Raw genomic sequence first — 12,230 nt, 5'->3', positions numbered from 1 at the left:
ATAGGGGATGCTTATGTAAACAGGGTCAGCACTCTTTGAAAATGGACTGTGCGCTAAAGTGAGGGAAACTAAAACAGTACATTTCATTTCAAACAAGAACTGAACTGAGCTACTTCAGTTCCCACTATCAGGTTTTCTTGGCCATTTTCTTTCTATCATGAGTTGTAAGTCTTTTGGGAGGCTTCTGGAATCTGGAAAAAAATAAAACATGGAAGTTGGTACATTAACCACAAGCTTCTTAAGAAATTCTTTTTAGTTGCGACAGGAAAATAACCTGTTTGAAATCAATAAAAAGGGAAAGAAATGGCATTTATAGCATCACTTTGTATCCAATGAAACATGAGATTTACACAAAATGTTTATCAGTTCATATTTTCTGTTTAAAATGATGGTTACAATTGGTGTACCTCATCCAGCGAGCTGAAGGGGGTTCAGACTTGGAGCCACTTCTAAAAGTTTCAGCTGGCTCGCAACATGCGCGTTCTGCACAGTACTGATGTATAAATCAGAAGAAACAACTGTAAAAGTCACTTGTGTCCTTTGTGTCATTCTGCCAATAGTCAGACAGCTCATCATTCAGCTGTTTAACTCATGTATGTCCTCAGAGGTCTTATGTCCAATTATCAGCTAATTAATTACTTCTTTTTTTCTTTTCTTTTCTTTAGTTTTTTTTTACAGTTAGTGGATTTACTATTTTGTGGTAAATGGTAGAAAGAATAGCTGATCTCTTTAAGTGTTCATTGTATTAAATTTCAATAATAAAATCATGTCTGCATGGCGAGGACTATTTTAATGTGGGTTTTTTTTAAACATTCTCGCCACCTTATAGCACCGAAATGACCATATAAAGATTAATTTTCAACTTATCTGCCACCCTCTTCACAGGAGGCCATTAATCTTCTGGAGCCCATGACTAACGACCCAGTGAATTATGTGAGACAGGGAGCCCTCATCGCATCTGCCCTCATCATGATCCAGCAAACTGAAGTCACATGTCCCAAGGTGAGTGCATGAAATTGGCCTCATAGCCGACAGCTTTGATCAGACAGTTGGTCCTGACCCTCGCGTACAGCTATAAAACAGCAGAGGTATTTCCATTTGAACGTAAACCACTGTGGCGCAGAAGAAATGCTGCCGAGTACAGAACAATACTGATCTGGCATTTGTCATGTTGTCTGTTAGATATTTGCTACATTGTTCAGTGACTACTAAATGATGCTTAATGGCACAGAGACCAGAGCTTTTGCAGAGTAAACAGTGAAAAGGAAAGAAACAACGGAAAGTCTTGACTGAAAGCAGAAAGCATCACAAATGTGAACAGACAAGGAAAAAAGTCTGTCAGGACTCTGAGAGTGACTAGTACAGGCATATCTGCAGGCACTCACCCTTTAAGTTCCTCTTACTACGTCGTAAACAGTTAGGAAATACCACACACATTTGCAGAGACTTTTCACTGCACTGTACACCAGCATAGCCTGAAGCTCAAGGCGCAATGCAAGATTGTGCAAGTGGGAGATTATTCAGAGAGTGGACCATCGATTAATTTATTTTTCCCTCCTCGCGGTTTGTAATTTGCAGCTGTGCTACATACCTTCCTATAGTTTCGGGAGGCTAAAGGATCCAGTTGGTTGATAATTGAAAATGTGTCTAAATGCCGAGGTGAACAATGTACAATCAGTGTTTAGGGCATTGTCTGGCCACATGGGTGTGGCAATGCTCAATGCTCTTGTCGCTGTGAATACACTGTTGACAGAATATTTAATTGTAGAGATACGATGTAATTCTTGACTCTTGTTAACTTTAGGTGAACCAGTTCCGGCAGCTTTATTCAAAGGTGATCAATGACAAGCATGATGACGTGATGGCCAAGTTTGGTGCCATCCTTGCTCAGGGAATCCTTGATGCAGGTGAGTCTACAAGCAGAAATGCATTTGGTTCATTCAGGTCTTTCACTAAAAAGGAGATCAAATCAGCATGTGGTCTTACATGTATCAGACGGTCTACTCCAGGGAAATGCAAAAAGTCGTGTAATTCTAAATTACTCTGTAAAACAAGTTGAAAAGCTCTAAATGTTCTGTGGGTGTGTTGTGCGCACACCGTAATGGGAGTTGCTTTACGCTCTTTGGCTGACCACCCGTGCACCATGACTCTGGAAGCGATCATGCTAAGGTGCATTAATGCCAGGCGGTCCACCCTCTGCTCTGCTCTCGCCGGTCCCCCGCTTGTGATTTCTGTTTTTCTGATGGTTTCTGTGTTTGTGTGTCTGTGCGGGGTGTTTGTGGACACAAGCAAGCCGCCTGTGTTTGTGTGTGTGTGAGGTCCAGGAGAGCTGCACATCATCACACAGAGAGCAACTCCCACTCACACACCTACATTTGAATGTATGCTCCGTCCCTCTGTAGGCTGAACCGAAAACGCATTTTCTAGCCCTTAACACAAAACCTCATGTGCTGAGCCAGAAAGAAACCAGCTAAGTTTACACACTGCTGTCTAAATACACTACCAGATGTTGTAGATTAAACAAAGTGAAGCCTTTTTCAAGAATTTGCACCATCATGTGACAGGATTTGAGTTATTATGAATTATGAGGGATTTTCATTAGTCATAACAGTGTCACCTGATTAACTCTGCCCATCCTCCATTGCTCCCTCATGGTTAATTTGCTCTGAGTAGTTCAGCTGTTCGTGATGATGGACAGGTGTTCCATCATGTGCTCAATCTAGCACAACAAGCTGTACAAGTCCATTGAGAATATTGATCGTTACTCAGTTCACATACAGACTCCCAGCTCTTCTTCCAGCTGTTTCCAGTACACACACACACACACACACACACACACACACACACACACACACACACACACACACACACACACACACACTTTCAGACACTCATGCAACATGAAAGCTTAAATATGCTGCTACTCGGAGGTCATTGTGTTTGAGGTGCAGGGCTGATTGTATTTGATTTGACTGGCGGAAGTGATTAGAGCCCGGTTTTACAAACACTGGTGCTCATTATCCAGGAAATGTCGTTCTCTTGCTCTCCGTCTCCATGTCTTGCTCTCTCGCCCAGCATGTTCAAGCCCCATTTACATGCTTTCTCTCTCTAATTGATACAAGGCCATTAATTAGTTAATTTTACTCTTGCTGCAGTGAGCCATGTCCTGCTTGTTGTTGAGATGTTTTTGTCTTCAGGCTGCTTGGTTGTTGGTGTAGTCACATTACACCTCTGAGGGTCTTTTAGGTGGCCCCAGCACCTCCCTTACCTACTGCATGGAATGAAAATTGGCTCACCAACCTGAAAGCTGGCAAAACAAAATGTGGGTGGGTGGCACAACCTGTTAGTCAAGTGCACTCAACCATTCTCAAATATTCAAGAGACTCTCTCAAGCAGTATGTGGTTGAAGCAGCGAGCTGGGAGCTCATTGAGGCCAGTGTTTGGGCTGTGGGACCGGTGCATTTAGAGCACTGGTTCATGTGTCAAACATTAAATCTTTACTCTGACCCAAAATCAAAAAGACTTCAAAACAAGATAGCAGTGGATGATTTAAATGGTATTGTGCTGGCTGATGTCTTTTTTTAGCTTAAAGGACAACTCCTAGTAACCTTAGCATTGAAACAAAAGTTCTTTATTTTTATCGTCGACAAGAGGCCAGTTCCTCCCAGTTGCCTCCCTTCCTCTCGTCCTACTTCACCGTCTGTCCTCCACTGTGCCTCCTGTTGTCTGTCCCATCAAGACTGAAGGAGTCTCCATTCCCTCCTCATGCTACAAGTTACACTCTCCACTGTGGTGTATCACCTTCTTTTACACATCTTTGTACATGAATTCCCTGTAGAGAATAGATTGTACAGCTAACACAGCTTTTCCTTACAAGGGAAGTTATTTGACTTTCATGATAATTAGAAACTCACGTTTCCTTTGCAGGAACTGAGATATTTAAATTTGCTTTCTTGAAACCATTTCCTCTACTTGCCACACACACACACACACACACACACACACACACACACACACACACACACACACACACACACACACACACACACACACACACACACACACACACACACACACCTTTTGTAGGGTTGCTGCAAAACTTCTTTGAATTCATTCATTTTAAATTCATGAGCTAATTAATAAGCTCATAAAATCACTACAGTATAACTCGGACATCCGTCAGTGTGCAGTGATCATCATGGACACAAGATGAGATCCTATTGGTCTGGAAATATATGATATAAAATCATATCAACTATAAAATGATTTCTTTTACTGAAATGTTTTATTTCAAGGTCCAGCCGTCGCCCTCATTTGGCATTAACCTTCTGTGGAGTTCAGCTCTGAGGATAATGAGCGAGACTCTTTGTAAATGCAGGAGACAATGCGTTCCATGGTATTGGACTGGCGAACTTGTTCCTGTGATTCAGATCCTCCCTCAAGTGACCAGTTCAGGTTGAAGTCAAAGGGTGGTGAACATCCTATCCTCATTATCCCAACACTCCCTTCAAATAATTTCTATGCCACGCAGTCCAGACATTGTTCACAATTGGTGATAAATCATAATGAAAGCATTTCACCATCTCCATTGTTCTTTTTGTTGAAATAGTTCACTTCTTAATCGTTCTGCTGTGAACCCTGGTTGACACTGATTACCAAACCATTTTTCAACACGCATGACTTCACCACTCTCCTTATACTTTATATCATTTGACCTGATTCACCATGAGCATGAAATTCCTGCAATTCATCTAGAATATCCTCTCATCACACATCTGTATGTTGTGTAGCATCATGCTGTGTCACTGATAAGACATTACTCTAAAGCTGACATAAACTAGCCATTTTGCATTTGGCAGCGAATCCTAATCTTTGCCGACCTTTTTAATTTGGCTTTAAATACGGTAAAAAGATCTACAACTGGTATTTTAAAATTGTGTAATCGATCACTTCCTACAAGCAGTGTGCTTTTGGACGGACACATGCTGTGTTTTGCAATTTAATGCACACGTGAGATAGGAATCGTTTTGTGCCTATTTAACCTGAACACCTCAAGATGCATTCATTCTTTCACTATACAGTTTTATCTTTACTAAAATAGCCGTTATTTACTCTTAGATTTTATTTTATTTTTGAACTCCAGAATTGTTTTCAATGAATTCATTGCGTAGACTTGAATTGCTGTGTAATTTAGTCCTTGTGGGACACTGAAACACTGAAACTGACTTTGCTGCTTTTTGTTGTTCAGGCGGCCGTAATGTTACCATCTCCCTCCAGTCCAGAACGGGTCACACTCACATGCCTTCGGTGGTCGGCCTGCTGGTCTTCACCCAGTTCTGGTTCTGGTTCCCTCTCTCTCACTTCCTGTCGCTGGCCTTCACACCAACCGCCATAATCGGCCTGAATAAAGACCTCAAGGTGGGTACCAACCCGTGTCAAATTATCATTCACCACACGATACATTTGTCAAATACAGTTGTTAACATCTGATAACGTATTTCTAATGTGTGAACTGTGTTAGGTATAGTTATTACTTCTGATTTTTATGTGGCATAACATTTGGGGGTGTTTGTATTTCGCCGTTCTGTCTTGGTAACAGCTGTCACCAGCAGCCTCTCTATAACAAGACTCCCCTGGCTGCAGGCTTATTCTGGCCCCATGCCACTCGCACACCGATGCCAGGGGATCAGTGAGACATATTGTCGACTTCAAGGGACAATAGATGGACTTTATCTCCTATTTTGCTATTTGAATCAGCAGCACCTGACATCAGGGACACTGATCCACTGGTGGGTCTTGTACATTCCCAACTTTACAAGGCCATGGAGAATATATGTGGTGTAAAGCTTGTAAGCTACGATACAATTACGACAGTGCAGAAGCAAGATGGTGGGTGAGAATGAAGTGGTTCAAAAAGCGTGTGGCAGTGGGACGTCTAAAGCCTCCAATGACGAGGCATCTCACCGTCAGGAAAAGAACGTTTTGCTCATATACTGTTTGTTCTCGTTGAGCAGACGTGGAGTCTCACTACCAGACTGCCCCGCACAATAAAATCCACTCATCTGCCTCTGATTCTCGAGGTGGATGACCGAATTACGACGTGGCATAAAGTGCGTTCTGTTCGGCGGCAGAGCTCTGGAGCGTTTACAAACTGAAAGCAAAGACTGAACAGGAGGCACCTTCTGTTTGTCAAAGCATGTCTTCATTTCCACATGAGGTTTAGTCCACAGCCATTAGAGAAACACCAAAACAAAGGTCGCCTCTAAGACTGAACTTTACTTACACTTAAGTCTGATTTCAGTGTTTCACTAGTATTTCAGTAACGATCCCTTTACCCTCTATGTCGCAGTGATCCTCCGTCCAATGTAATGGAGCCTATTCTTAACTGAATCCTGGTCTGTTGAAGTAGCCGTGGTAACAAGATGAGTCAGGTCGGCACTCGCAGCCCTCTGACAGACGGATTAACAAGACACATGAAATTTATTGTGAAACATTCCTTTCTTTCTGGTGTTTGGCTTTTACTCATTCTCAATTCACCTTTCAGTCGTTATTCAAATTCCTTTTAGAATCACGCAGCTGAACTCAAACTCTTCACAGACTTTTCCTGCTGGAGCACCGTCTCGTTTCAGTTTGAACCCTTTGTTCCTAAAACCAAGAGTTTAAACTGCTGCTGGAAACAAGACAACAACCAACAACTCTACCTCAAGTTTGATCTCTTAATTTCTACATTTATAACACAAAAGACCATCTTCCTGTTCAGATGCCCAAGGTGCAGTACCGCTCCAACTGCAAGCCCTCCACCTTCGCCTACCCACCGGCGCTCGAGGTCCCCAAAGAAAAGGAGAAGGAAAAGGTGAGAACTAAACCACCACAACAGAATGTTTCACTTTCCTTTTTCACAAAGAGATTCATTCTGGGAAGACGATCCCGCTTTGTATTGATTTTCAAACCTTCTCTGTAAAGCTCATTATCGTCTTCGCCACCGTGTTTATTATTGAGAATCCCCCCCCCCCCCCCCCCTTTGCTGCTTCCTTTCTCAAACCGAAGGTTTATTTTGTGGTCAACTTGTTTTTATACATTTCCCGATGTTTGCAGAACCTCTTGATATGTTGTGGACAAACCTTTTCTCTGTGCGTGGCAGGTATCCACCGCTGTGCTGTCCATCACCGCCAAAGCCAAGAAGAAGGAGAAGGAGAAGAAGGAGAAAGAGGAGGAAAAGATGGAAGTGGTGAGTGGAAACTCGCTCTCCCCTTTCAAAGTTCTTTAATTCATTAATTTATCACGTTTTGTTCTTTGAGCATCAGGAGTTTACGTTGGCAGTTTTATCACCATGAGCAGTAATATTCAATCTGAAAAGGCCACCCACACAGAGTAATTGTACTCAAATTAAAACAAGAGGACCTTTTTGATCCTTTGATCTCTCGACGGTGTTTAGAGAAGCAGTTTTTTAGGGATTAAATGAATTGGGTGCTCCGTGACTCTGGCTTCAGTAGATCCTACGACGGGTCCTGCTCAAAATAAAAAATAAAAGTCTGTAAACATAGTAGTTTTATGTCGGTCTTATTCTTCTCACTCCCCCACATGCAATGTTTGTCATTACAACCTCTCTGGCCATGAGCACGGTTTGATCCCCCGCCCCCCGCCCCACGCTACACCTCCCCTCTGCTGCTGAGAGACGAGTCTGGAAACGTCACATCGCCGCCTTTTCATTCTATTTACCCGCCGAGGTGGACGGTGCCCACTGAAACAGGGTCGCACAGTTCAGAATCTCTGGCTCAACTCTTGTTTTTAAATTGTGTTAAACTAGATTGTCTAAAAGCTCTGTCGAGCTTTTTTTATTCTTTGTTCCATTAAAAGGCCAAAATCCTTTGAAATGAAACCAAAGAAAACGTTACAAAAATTAACAGACCAACAAAAATAATAAAGTTATTACTGCTCAACACTGTCAAATATTGTCAAATCAGTTTCTTTGATCACTATTGACAACAATCTGTAATTTTTCCAAAACAATATCTGATTATATATATATATATATATACATACATACATTTTTTTATTCTTTGACTTTATTTGTTTAAACTTTTTAACCTCTGAAATGTTTAAGTTTGTCACCGGTTCCTATCTCGCAGGAAGTCGTGGAGGGGGAAAAGGAGAAGGAGAAGGAGAAAAAGGATGAAGAAAAGGAGAAGGAGAAGAAAAAGGAGGCCGAGCCAAACTTCCAGCTCCTGGAAAACCCAGCGAGAGTGATGCCCGCTCAGCTCAAAGTGCTCATCATGCCGGAGACCTGCCGCTATCAGCCCTTCAAACCGGTAAGTAACTCTGTCTGAGTCTGACTCTGACTCTGACTCTGTATTGAGTGGAGCTTTCTTTTGAAAATCCTGAGCCTGTCGTATTAAAATAAGCTGTTCAATGTATTTAATCTACATGTTTTCTTCGCAACAATCTCTTCATACCTGATACCTGAACTACGACTAAGAAACTTACGTTTAATATACGTTTACTATCAGATAATGCAGTACAACCGAGTAAAACTGTAAGTTTCTACTTAAAAATAATGTTTGGACTTTGGGAGCGGCTTGTTGGGAGACTTTGTCCCCCAGAAGGTCCGGCCTCTCGCGCCTGTCCCGCGGTCCTCGGTGCGCTCGCTGTAAACTTTGACAGTTTCCCGCAGTAAACGGCCCGACGGCGTCCAGTCGGCCAATCAGCAGCGCTGCAGGCCTGTAAAGACGAAGCACTGTTTGATTTTGTGTCCGAGTGTCATTCAGTTCCATAACGCTGTCTTTGCTCCACTTCAGTTTTATAACACTGCTTTCCTTTTAAGGCTTTGCTTTTTATTCCAAAGAAAGTTTAGGAAGTGAAGGAGACTTGCATCTGTTCAAGGTCCGGAGATTTATTGAACAATTTATTATATGAAAGTGGAAGTTTCTTCTTATTAACTGGAGGTTTGGAGTTTGGTCCAAAAAGCTTCACTGAAAATAAAGGAAGCCGTTTCTGAAGGCCGAAATCCGTGAAAACGTCGCACGACTTTGTAGAAGTTCACGACAGAAAAGTGATTAACGCAGCTCGTCTTCCTCCAAGAACCAGTCCAGATCAATATGTTTACACTTTTCTTCTGAGTCGCAGGCGGAATAAAGTGAAACTGAGGTGAATGCAGGCCGTCAGCTCGATGTTGACCCTCAAACCTTCTCTGACTTTGGCCGCCTCTCACCAGCTGTACACAGGCGGGATCATCATCATGAAGGACACCAGCGAGGAAGAGGAGGAGCTGGTGGAGCCCGTCTCGGCTCACGGCCCCAGAATCGAGGAGGAGGAGCAGGAGCCCGAGGCCCCCGAGCCGTTCGAGTATATTGACGAGTAAAGGTCCGAACACACACACACACACACACACACACACACACACACACACACACACACACACACACACACACACACACACACACACACACACACACACACACACACACACACACACACACACACACACACACGTTATTCATTCACTACTTCACCAAGCTGATGTTTATCTCACTCGTCTCCGTCCTGTCCCACCTGTGGCGTCTTGATCTGCTCCACCTTCTTCAGACGGAAACCTTTACAAACAGAATCGACACACGTTTGCGTTTACAAGCAGAAGCTGCTGGGGCTTTAGTGAGGCTGAGTCAGAGCGACGGTCAGGCTGGTGGTCAGCAGCACGTTGGAGCAGCTGTGAACATTCAGTGGAGGTTAACCAGACCCGCTGACGGCGCTCTGGCTGGAACTCTGCCACGCCGCTGTTTTCATAGAGTGACACCGTGCAGCGACACGCCGTGTGAGTCTGTGCTGCTCTTAACAACCCGGCTTCACCCGCCAGGGACTCAGGATTGTAAACATCAGTGCGACGTCTGAACGCCGGCGCGCAGCACAAACCTCCTCGCCCGGCGCTCGACGCTCGACGCTCAGCGGCTGCTGCTCGTGTTTGTGTCGGAGCGGCGGCACACCAGTGTGACGACGCGACGAGGCGGCAGCGAGCAAATCAGATCCTCTGTGCTTCGGTTATTCCTCTGCGGGGCCCGAGTGAAACGTGAATGATAAAGGCAGCAGAGATGAAAATATTAAAAACCAGTGGCCCTTTGTGTTTCAGATTTACAACACTGGCTGAAATATTGAAGCTGTTTTCTTCTTCACCTCTTTAACTTGCAGGTGAAACGAGATTGTCAGGTTGTAACAGGAATCCATGAATGATGAGAATCAATTAGGAGATGTTCAAGTAATATTCAGTTAATTCAGTTTGAATAACTAAACTAAAACCATGAACGTTTCATAACTTATGACTGGATGCTGACGGATCAATGTGACATTCCAGTAGATGATGTCCCTCCTCCTCTCACCTGATTGGTTGAGTCTATTTGGCTTCCGGGCTGCAGAACCAGTTTTGATTCTGTTTCAGTCTGAAACTGAAGGAAACTGAACGGCCTGTTGACTGTATGTAAAGTTAAAGTCCAGGGAAATGACTTAACTAGTTGTTTGACTGCAGGTCAGGTTGATACTGATTATCAGTGTGGAGATCATCTCATTCATTCTCTCTCTTCTTTTCTCTTCCAGGACTCTGGAGTGGCGACCCCTGCATGATGGTCCGGTTCCCCCCCCCCCCCCCCCCCCCCCCACTGCTCAGCCATCCACCTCTTCTACCTTTTTAACACATTTGTTTCCTGTGCTGACTTCTTGTTTGGGCTCTTCTTCTTTCTCATCTTGTATTATTTCTAAAGTCCTGACAATAAAAGTGCTGTATATTAGAGAGGGGAAAACGTGTGTTTTATTTGCAGCAGGCCTGCATCAAGGGAATCTCTCTCAGCCCAGACTTTGAAAGAAGTTTACATTTTCAGCACTCAGCGGCAGCTGCTCCAGTCGGTCTGCAGTACAAATCCCAAACAGCGCTGGGTGGCAGGACCAGGAGTGTCTGCTCCGGCAGCCAGGTCCAGGGCCCATTTCGGTGCAGCTCCAGTAAGTTTGATTCTTGGCGGAGGAGGCGGACATCTGCTTGATCTCATCTTGAGTTACGGCGTTGCTGCAGAGGACAGTGACTGAGAGCAACGGGGGATGTGAAGAAACGGAGGTAAACAGGTGCAGGATCAGGAGCGTCGCAGCGGAGCTCCCAAGCTGAGAGGAAGAGTCGCCTGCTCCAGTATGAGGAAGAGTCTGTTCTCAAAACACCTGATTAAACTCCTGCGTGTCTAAACATCCAAAACATTCAGACGACTTGAACGGCTTCACCATCGTCCAACTTCTACTGACCAAGGTTCATGTGCTGCTTTGGTTTTAGAGGAAACTTCCCTCAGGTCATCTAAGTAGTAATCCTTCATCACTCGTCTCAAGCTTTATGGGTTAAATTGTGGCTCAGTTAGTAGAGCAGGTCATCTCCCGATCAGAAGGTTGCAGGTCCGCTTCCTCGTCTTCTCCTCACCTCGGAGTGTCCTTGAGCAAGACCCTGAACCCCCAAACTGCTGGAGCGAGCGCCCTGCGTTCCAGCCACCTCCACTGGAGTGTGAATGTGATCAACGGTGTGACGGAAGCCATTTCCTTCTGAAGCACCTTGTCAATCCCACAAAAGCTATAAGAAGTTTTGATGAATCAAACATTGTTATTTGAAATTTCTTCTTTTTGTTTATGCATCAGAATGGACAGAGGAGATTTTCTTTCTTTCTTTCCAGGAGCATCTTATCTCTGATTATTAAGCTGCTCCCACATGTTTGCTATAATTCTGATGATCATCCTCTCCTCCTAAAAGCTTTGCACGATTCAAGATGAAAACTCTGAACGGACTCGGGCCTGCAGAAGAATTTTATTTGATTTTCTTGTGGTTTTTGGTCGTCGGCCCCCAGATCAGATTTATCATCTTCAAGTGGCCAGTATTTCTTTATTTAATGATTCTATCTGCTGAACGAGGCCCGGTGTGGAAAAGTGGTTTGGAAACGACAACAGGCAGTTGTTTTCCGCATGAAGTGTGCTGGAATGCCACTCGTTCAGTTTTCAGCGCGTCGGGCTGGTGGAAAAAAACGCCTCGGCTGTGAAGTCGGCAGTCGGTGGAGATGATTTGCCGCTCGTCCACTCCCATCGGGGATCCGGTACGAGGTCCACCGTGGCCAGACGTCTCGTCTAATCGGTTCCTCCCTGCACATTCCCGGGGAGTCTCACTGGAGACCAATAAAACTCTATCCACTCTGCAGTCGCTGCTGTTTGTTGTGGTCCATCAA

General features: G+C 44.2%; 1 protein-coding gene across 1 annotated transcript in view; it reads left to right on the top strand.

Moving 5' to 3' along the window:
- Positions 1–10,781, top strand: part of psmd1 (proteasome 26S subunit, non-ATPase 1) — a 33,501-nt gene extending 22,720 nt beyond the window's left edge. Inside the window, exons 18-25 of the mRNA XM_080473492.1 lie at positions 886–1,002; positions 1,805–1,907; positions 5,249–5,418; positions 6,761–6,853; positions 7,142–7,228; positions 8,130–8,309; positions 9,212–9,360; positions 10,582–10,781. Coding sequence (XP_080329618.1) covers positions 886–1,002; positions 1,805–1,907; positions 5,249–5,418; positions 6,761–6,853; positions 7,142–7,228; positions 8,130–8,309; positions 9,212–9,358 — 897 coding nt within the window. The 3' untranslated portion in view covers positions 9,359–9,360; positions 10,582–10,781. The remainder of the gene's footprint in view (positions 1–885; positions 1,003–1,804; positions 1,908–5,248; positions 5,419–6,760; positions 6,854–7,141; positions 7,229–8,129; positions 8,310–9,211; positions 9,361–10,581) is intronic.
- Positions 10,782–12,230: the final 1,449 nt, after the last annotated feature.

The sequence above is a fragment of the Lipophrys pholis genome (assembly GCF_963383615.2).
Source record: "Lipophrys pholis genome assembly, chromosome: 10".
In the NCBI taxonomy this organism is placed as follows: Eukaryota; Metazoa; Chordata; class Actinopteri; order Blenniiformes; family Blenniidae; genus Lipophrys; species Lipophrys pholis.
This window is presented reverse-complemented; position numbering and strand designations above follow the sequence as displayed.